Genomic DNA, 8,927 nt, shown 5'->3' with positions numbered 1-8,927 from the left:
GTGTGAAAACAATCTTTGCTGGTCCTGACAGTCCACCAGTTTGTAGAGACGCCTGTTGCAGCAGCCGGTGTCCTTAGGTTTGTCTCCACGATCTTGGTTCATGGAACTCCTGAAGTTTTGGTTCATTCTTCGTGATCAAACTGCTCGAGCTCCTTCAAGTTGGTGCTCCTCGTGTCCAACAATGTTTCAGTCAAAGCCAGCGGTTGACTGAGGTCTGTCTGGATTTTAACTGGACCAGTCCAGGACTTGACCCGTTTGGGGTGGTTGTCCTGCTGGAAGGTGGACCGCTGTCTCAGATCCTCTGAAGAATTTCTCCACATTTTCTTCCATCTACGTTTATGGTTCCTGCTAAGGAAAAACTTCCCCGCAGCATGATGCTGCCACCACCGTGCTTCACTGTAGAGAAGTAATTTTACCAAAGACGGGGCGTTGTTCTCCTAAAAATTTGACTCATCTTCCACACGTCTGGGAAAGAAATTCCAAATGTTCCCACATTTATTTTTCCGTAAAGTTCAGTCATTCCACTCCCTGAAGCTTCTGGTGGTCTTGGTCCGTCCTCCCGTCTCTACAGAAGAACCGCTCCATCAACGGACGACCTTCTCAGCAGGTTTGCTGAGGTCAGTTATAAATGTCTAAAAATAGATTTAATGGAGCTCAGAGTTTCAAAGTTGAGGATTTTTTTTGTTTTATTCCAAACATGATCTGTAACTTTTTCATTATTTTGTCTCTGACACGTAGAGACTTCCTTGGTCTTCATGATGCCTCTTATTTGGTGATGGACCTCACTCCTCAGAGGTTGTTATACAATTATTCTGTAAAATTTGAGGTTGAACGGCAACAAAATCAAAGGATGGAAGTGGTTGAATGCTTTTGCAACTCAAAAGAGTTTGTTTTTTTTGTACATTATGGAGCATCGTTGCTCTTTTATTTTTCTGCTGGTTACTTTTAATTTTGCAACACACTCACTTCCTGTTTATCTCAAACGCCTCATGATGTCATTTAGCTGCTATTTTTAAGCACTTTTTATTTTCTACCCGTCACATCATCGGCTGTATAATCGAGCGATTCCCCTGTGGAGGCTGAAACTCATTAAAGTTTTTTTTTTTTTTTTTTTTTTTGAGTGTCTTTGTGCTTCCTGACTCCGCCCTCATTGTAGTTCTGTTTCAGATGATCCGCTGGATCCGAGGAGGAAAGGAGGCGCTAATGCATCATCAGAGCTAGTCTTTTTTCTTTAATATCTTTTCTTCAGTCTTTTGTTTTTCACACCCCCTCCCTCCGTTTTCTGACTCTCCATTAGAGGTCTTTAATAAATGCAATTAAAAACTAGAGAGAGTGCATTTCCTGCAAAAATGCAGTGTGAATGCTTATTGCTGAAGAACTTGCTGAAAAACAACTGAAATTAACTATAAACCTGCTGAAATGTAGTTGAAATGGAAGAACAAGCCAAAGTTAGCAGAAAGAACACATATTTGTTGAAATGTGTTTAAATATTCAGAAATTAGCAGAAAATTTAGGAAAGTAGCTAAAAAGGCTGAAATTAATTTTTAAAGATGGCTGAAATGTAGCTGAAAGGCAGAATGAAGCTTAAACTACCAGAAGGAAGCAGAAAGAGCTTAAATGAGCTCAAATTCATTCAACCTTTATTCAGACAGATTAATCTCATTGAGCCTCGAGGACTCATTTACAAGAGAGACCTGATTTCAACAAAGAGTGATGACAACAATAAAGAGTTATAAAAAGTCATACAGATTTTTTTTTTAATAACAAATAGGATGGCTAAAAAAAAGAAAAGTAACAAAAAAACAGCTAGATTCTAAGGTGAATGTAGAAAACTAAAAACAGGAACATGTCTGCATTGGTCCCTGCCAGGAGTCCAACAGATGTTTAAAGCCACTTAGAGAGGTCAAGGTCGAGAGCTTCAGATCTTTTTGTCCAGTTAACCAGTGAATACTGGGTGCAGTGGTGGGTACGATAATCACAGCCAGTTATGAATCTTAGTGCAACATGATAGACAGCATCCAACATCTGCAGGGTTCTTGTAGGAGCGTTCATGTAAATAATGTCTCCATAGTTTGATTATCGTACCCACCACTGCGCTCTTGAATTACCTATAACCTAGAATTGCACCGCTCAAGGTGGCTGCATGTTGGAGCAGCTCTGTTAAATTCATTTTGAGATTTTGCTTTTGGAAACTTTTAATTCCTCTTTTTCTGGATGTAAATCAATTTTTTTTGGATGATTGTTTCCTCTGGTATCAGATGCTGTGCAGCTGGAAGGATTTTTACTGAAACTTTTTTAGCTTTGGACATTTGTTATGATGCATAACCATGGCAACAAGGCAGTTTTCTACAACCAACAGCAGCTGATTAACATCTCAAAAGCTCAAATAATATCTCAACTTCAGCCCAAAATCTCAAATGAGTTGAAAGGATGTTCTGTGAATGCATTCTCATCTACCTGCCAGCTGTGCTCGAGTGCCTGACCACTGAGATCCTGGAACTAGCAGGAAACACGGCTCATGACAGCGGAAGGACATGATCGTCCCTCGGCACCTACAGTTGTCTGTCTGCAGCAATGAGGAGCTCGACAGACTGCTGGGAGGAGTGGCCATCACTCTGGGAGGAGTCCTGTCCAGCATTCAGGTGGTCCTACAGCCCGGGGGAACCGAGAGGCCAGCCGAGTCTGGGTGGACGGATCGGACGGCATCTGCAGCCAGTTTCTTAGGATCCACTGTGAGATGGACCTTTGCAACAGATCCTTCCTGTCTACAGCCATCAGCATCTATAACATCTCTTAATGAAATGAGGATAACGAGTTACAACAACAAATAATTTCCCTCTGGGATTAATAAAGTATTTTTGAATTGAATTAACTGAGCTCAGCTTATTTTCTATGAGAAAAAAATGGCAGAAAAGGCCAAATATTTCAAAAAGCTAAAGTTGCACCAAAAGTCTTAGCAGAACTGTCCTGAAAAGAGCTGAACGTTTTGATTTATGATTTGTTGAAGTGGCACAAAAATTGCAGAAAGAGAACGATGAACGTATGGAAGGAAAATGGATCACAGTAGAGCGAACGCTTCAGAAACATTCACACAGTAAAACCAGATTTAAACGATCAGTGGGAGGTTTTGCTGAGGTTTGTCTTTTTATACTTGATTCACGAGTTTCACTTCCAAATCTGTGCAAAAGGTTCAAGGTATGAAAAATAATACTCTGTTTATTTTCATCAGTTTGCAAAACGCAAACCGAAGAGAAACCAAAATCTAAAGAGCGTTGGTGTAAACCATCGCTCGTCTTTAAAACGGCATCAACTCTTCAGCTCCAAGTCTTTATTTACAGAGCAGCTGCTGGTTTAACTGGCCGAGGAACAAGCAAACTGCTGGTGAGACGATGGAAGACAGCTCAACGTCTCAGGTCAAACTGAGCAGGAACGAGACCCGAGCTGGTTCAGCTCCATCAAGTCTGTTCCGGGTTTAAGGTTCTTAAAGAACCACAAAGAAACAGCGTGGACTTAACGGTCCAACCAGGAAACGTACCGAAGGACTCGTCACGGTTACTTCCTCCAGAAACCACACGTTCAGCAGAATCATCATCTCAGACCTGATGGAGACCTGTTAGATCCACTTCAATGATCTGATACAGGATCAACCTCTAAACTAGAGGTCAAGACGTTTAAAACGATCAAAGAGCCGCATACAGAACTGGAAAATAAAGTTTCTTTATGACGGATAATCTAGAAGACATTTTTCTTATTGTAACACAGCTAGCATGATTTATTAAACAAATATTTCCAATATCCTTTAGGAATATAAGACGTGTTGTAAACTGGCTCTTGTGACAATATGTTAGCTTAACATGTTATCTTAACATGTTATGTGTTAGCTTAACATGTTACGTTAGCAGATGTTTCTAAGTCTTTAAAGTTCAGTGTAGTTCTGGGAACACGATGACTTAAAAAATGTTTTGTTTTTTTAACTAAGGATACTGGGGGCCTGATGGAGATTGTTCAAGTGGCCCTTGGGCCTTAAGTTGCCCACATCTGCTCTAAACCCAGGTCCAGCTGCTGTCCTGACAGGTCTGATCAGAACTGAACCCAAAGACAAACCTCCAACGTGAACACAAGACAACGTGTCTGTAGGCCTCCGTGAAAACTTCAGGAGGTTCCTGCACGTTCATTTCTGCACAGAGCTGGAGATCTGGACTACTGGTGTCTTCATCGGAGAGAAACACCTGCAGATGACGGTCCTTCATACAGGACCATCCAGATTTGTTCTGCAGCAGGACCACACATCCAGCTAACGTCACCGAGGACTGTCCTCAAGAAGAAGCTGGACCTGCTCTCAACATCCTGAAGAAGAACTGCATGATGAGAGAACATCTGAGGTCGGTTCAACGAGCCTGGAGGGAAACCACCAGCAGAGCTGCTCCAAACACTTTCTGCTGATTGAAGAACCAAAGCTGTTTTGAAGACGAAAGATTCTAAAAATAAACTTTTTTTTTTTCAGATTTCTTTCACTTTTTTGTAGTTTAATGGAAAAAAAAAAAATTCTTGGTTTAAAGCATTTTTCCCCACACCGGTCTAAAACTTTTGCTCAGTGTCGTCCCTCATGGTAAACCGACTTCACCTACGTTGAAGTTCCACACCTCTGATTTATAAAGTTCCTCTCTGCAGAAACTTTCACAGCTTTGAGTTTTTGTTTTGGACAGATGATGCGTTTCAGCAGCTTTCTGTTCCCACGGCGAGGCAGGATGTCGTCATGACGATAAAAACGACACAAACAACTGAGCGTGGTTTGTTTTTATTCAACTAGAAAGTTCCTGGAGAAACTGAGGGACTGCCACGGGGCAGCCATTTTTAATTTGACGTATTATGTGTTGGGGTTCTCAGCTGCCACTAAACCAAACTTCAGCTTAAAATGGTAAAATATCAATGAGCTAGTCATGTTTTTCTTTGAAGCTATGGAGGCCAACTTGGATTTTTGATTTGGATTCAATGTGATCAGGAACATTCTCAGCTGTAACCACCAAATTTCAGCTCTAAATGTGTAAAAGCAGCTGAGTTAAGTCATTTAAATGTAGCTTTGGTGGCCATTTTTATTCATTATTTATTCAGCATTGCTCTCAGCGGCCACCACACCAAATTTCAGATTATCATCTCTACAAACGGCTGATTTAGTTTTTTTTTTCCCCCTTTGTAGCTCAGGTGGCCATCTTGGATATTTGATTTGCAACCAGTCTGGGGAAGAAAAAATAAATAAAAATGGCATCTTTGTTTGCAAATTACGTTGCCATGGTAACTCAAAACGCCAATAAAAGTAAAAGCACACATCACGGTGCCGAGTCAATCGTTTTGATATAACATTTGTGGGGGTACACTTTGTGGTTTGGGTCACATTAAAGTTGACAGAAGAGTAAGATGTAAAGTTTAGAAACCCTTGTCAGGTGGATAATAATTAGGCAGTCCCCGACTAGAAGTCAACACCTCGATGTGAGTGAAACTAATCGACAATCGATCGCTTTCAGGGAACTTGTAGCAGAAACTAAACGTCCACCGTGTTCTCATCGTGAGCACAAAGAGACGAGCTGCGGCCATGAAGTCTGCTCTTATACAAAATATTAACAGCTCTGCTCCTCGACGGCTTCCTTCAACAAAAATAAGCTATTTTTACAACTCCACTTTATTTAAAGTCGTGTAGAGAAAGTGTTTACAGAAGCGTGTGAGGTTTGGGACAGTCTGTGGACTCCAGAAATGAGACTTTACCAACAATAAAACCAATAACTTGACTTGAACCAGCGTCGTTTTTGAAGTGGGGCCAGTTAGAGGTCGGACGTGAAGCGGCGCGGTGGCTGTGACGGACGTGTGGACCGTGGCGTTGGTCACTTGCCGTGGTGGTAGAACCTCTGGCTGCTCTGGCTGTGGGGGAGGAAGCTGTGTCGAGGAGCGCCCTGAGGAGAGCTCTGGAACGGGGCCTGAAGAAAAATGCATTTCAAACTAAAGTTATGTTTTTACATCTAATGAGAATTTATTTAACAAACAAACAAAACAAAAAAAAACCCAGCAGCATTAAAAAATGTAAATAAAACAAGAAATCCTTTTTAAAGCAAACATTCCGTTCAGGTTTTATTTTATTATAATAAAGTTTACAGCCTCGATTTAGGGAGGAAGAGAGACGTGACGGGGTAGTTCAGATGTCTTGAAATGAGGTTCAGTGGAAAGGTTGTGAACAACTATCTTACCTGTTGCAGATAAACTCTTTAAAACAACCTCAGTTTGAAGAATCAAGTTAAATTCTGATTACTGCCGTCTTGAAACAACTAAAACATTTCATATTTGATAAACCTTCACTGTTGTCAGCGTCACATTAGTTGGGTATTTCCATTGAATTATGGGTAATTACATTGAATTATGGGTATTTACATAGAACAATGGGTATTTTATTGAATAATGGGTAATTACATTGAACTGAGTATTTACATAGAATTTACATTGAATAACGGGTATATATAATAATAATAATAATAATAATAACAATAATAATAATAATAATAATAATAATGGGTATTTAAATTTAATTATGAGCCAGTTGTGGTGGTTCGGGCATCTGGGATGTCCCCTGGGCGCCTCCCTAGAGAAGTGCTTTGGGCATGTCCAACTGGGAGGAGACCCCGGGGAAGACCCAGGACACGCTGGAGAGACCATGTTTCTCGGTTGGACTGGGAACACCTTGGAGTCCTCCCAGAAGAGCTGGAAGAGGTGGCTGTGGAAAGAGAGGTCTGGGCCTCCCTGCTCAAGCTGCTGCCCCCGCGACCCGACTTCGGAACAAGCGGAAGATAATGGATGGATGGATACTTTGAATTATGGGTAATTACATTGAATAACGGATATTTACATTGAATAAAGGGTAATTACATTGAATTATGGGTAATTACATTGAATTATGGGTATTTACATTGAATTATGGGTATTTACATTGAATTATGGGTATTTACAATGAATAATGGGTATTTACATTGAATAAAGAGTAATTACATTGAATTATGGGTATTTACATTGAATTATGGGTAATTACATTGAATTATGGGTATTTACATTGAATTATGTGTATTTACATTGAATAAAGAGTAATTACATTTAATTATGGGTATTTACATTGAATAATGGGTATTTACATTGAATAATGGGTATTTACATTGAATAATGGGTATTTACATTGAATTATGGGTATTTATAAGCAATTAGCTTGTCAATAAATTCAGTTTAGTTCAGTTTTCTCCAAGCCAAGTTCGTTCAAAGAGCTGTCTGTAACAGTTCGGTGAATAGGACGACTGAGAAAACTCCTGATTGTGGGGGTTCACCTTTGCGGTGGGGATCTGGACCATGGGGGCAGGCAGCAGACCAGAAGCAGATGGATGCATGGCTGAGGGGTGCATTGGCCTCAGACCACCCTGAAAGGAAAACACCGGAGTCAACTCACCAAAAGCACATTCACAGGTTCCTGATCTGATACCAGAGACCCATAAAGTCACAGCCAGAACATTTTTATTGAAACCTCTGACGTCCAGAACCTGCAGCTACTGAAGCTGTGAACATGAGAGGAAAACTGAAGTATTATCTTCAACACTTGAGCACATTCATCAAGGAATGGTCGAGGGAGAACTGGAATCTAAACTGGAAGAATTATGGGAACATTTGAAGCGTTTCTGTGGTAAAACCTTTAAGAGATCAGAGCCAGACATCAGAACTTTCTAAGAAAAATTCAACATCCCTCCGTTAAAGTGACAGATTAACTCTTAATTTCTCACATTTTTTAAGAATTTAACCAATTATCTATAAAGAGCTTTGAATGTTTTCCTCTTTGTTATAAAGAAATGGTTCCCAGGTGTTGTAGACAGATAAAGTGGACGTACTGCGTCGGTGAAGCCCGACTGCTGGTTGGCGTGTTCCAGCTGCTTCTGCAGCGGGATCGATGCTCCTGGGATGTATCCTGCAGCCGACACACACGCACACACACACACACACACACACACACGTAAGAGTTGAACACTTCAGACTGCGAACATTTAGGACTCTGTTAGTGGAACAGACTACTCCCGACTACCTGAGCTGTACGGCAACAACACGAGACTGACACGGGAGTGAAGAGTCCTGAGACTCTTAATGCTCAGTTCTGAGTGTATCTGATCGTTCACGTTATATTTTTAAAGAGACCTCCATCAGACTCCACTGCGAACGCTCTTGTGCAGACGATGTGACATCACACGCAGCGTTTCAGGAAGTAAATATGGATGTTACGCACGTTAGCATGGGTGAGTTTGCAGATGCTGTGTGATCAGAACCTAAATTATCCGACATGATTGTTTGGTCCAGTGTCTATTAGAGACAGACCGATATGGAAATTCTGCCCATCACCAATACAGATATTCGGAGGGGAGGCTAACGCCGATAACAGATATATTGGCTGACAATTTTTTAACTTTGTCTACCCCCCAAAAATCTAAACAGCTACTTTTAAACCCGTTTTAACGCTTGAAGTCTTGAAACAATCTTCCTAACGTGTGCTCACATTTTCTATCCTCCACTGTTCACCACAAAGTTATCAAGTATGTTACAAAAATATAAATTAAACAAAGAAATATCCTTCACTGTTCATTGTTAAACAGTCATGTATGTTAAGGTCCAATTAGTATTGACTGCAGTGTTTATTTTCGTTGCAGGGAAGTAAAGATTTCAGAAAAACAATGCATTTCAATGAAGACGACAAAGATAACATTACCAAAACTGATTTTTTTAAAATATAAATATATACATATACATATATATATACATACATACATATATATATACATATACATATATATATACATATATATATATATATACATATATATATACATATACATATATATATATATATATATATATATATA

At 40.1% G+C, this 8,927-nt stretch overlaps 1 protein-coding gene across 4 annotated transcripts in view; it reads right to left on the bottom strand.

Annotated features, from left to right (window-relative positions):
* Positions 1–5,661: 5,661 nt before the first annotated feature.
* Positions 5,662–8,927, bottom strand: part of gps2 (G protein pathway suppressor 2) — an 831,114-nt gene continuing 827,848 nt past the window's right edge. For all 4 annotated transcript variants that reach the window (XM_037676121.1, XM_037676137.1, XM_037676111.1 and 1 more), the window contains exons 9-11: positions 7,908–7,984; positions 7,356–7,445; positions 5,662–5,969 (exon numbers count right to left, since the gene is read on the bottom strand). In XM_037676121.1, the coding sequence (XP_037532049.1) occupies positions 5,877–5,969; positions 7,356–7,445; positions 7,908–7,984 (260 nt within the window). In that variant the 3' untranslated portion in view covers positions 5,662–5,876. The remainder of the gene's footprint in view (positions 5,970–7,355; positions 7,446–7,907; positions 7,985–8,927) is intronic.

Source organism: Nematolebias whitei, chromosome 1 (assembly GCF_014905685.2).
Source record: "Nematolebias whitei isolate Nwh7 chromosome 1, NemWhi1, whole genome shotgun sequence".
In the NCBI taxonomy this organism is placed as follows: domain Eukaryota; kingdom Metazoa; phylum Chordata; class Actinopteri; order Cyprinodontiformes; family Rivulidae; genus Nematolebias; species Nematolebias whitei.
Note: the sequence above shows the minus strand (reverse complement) of the source record. Positions and strands in the feature narration are given on the sequence as shown.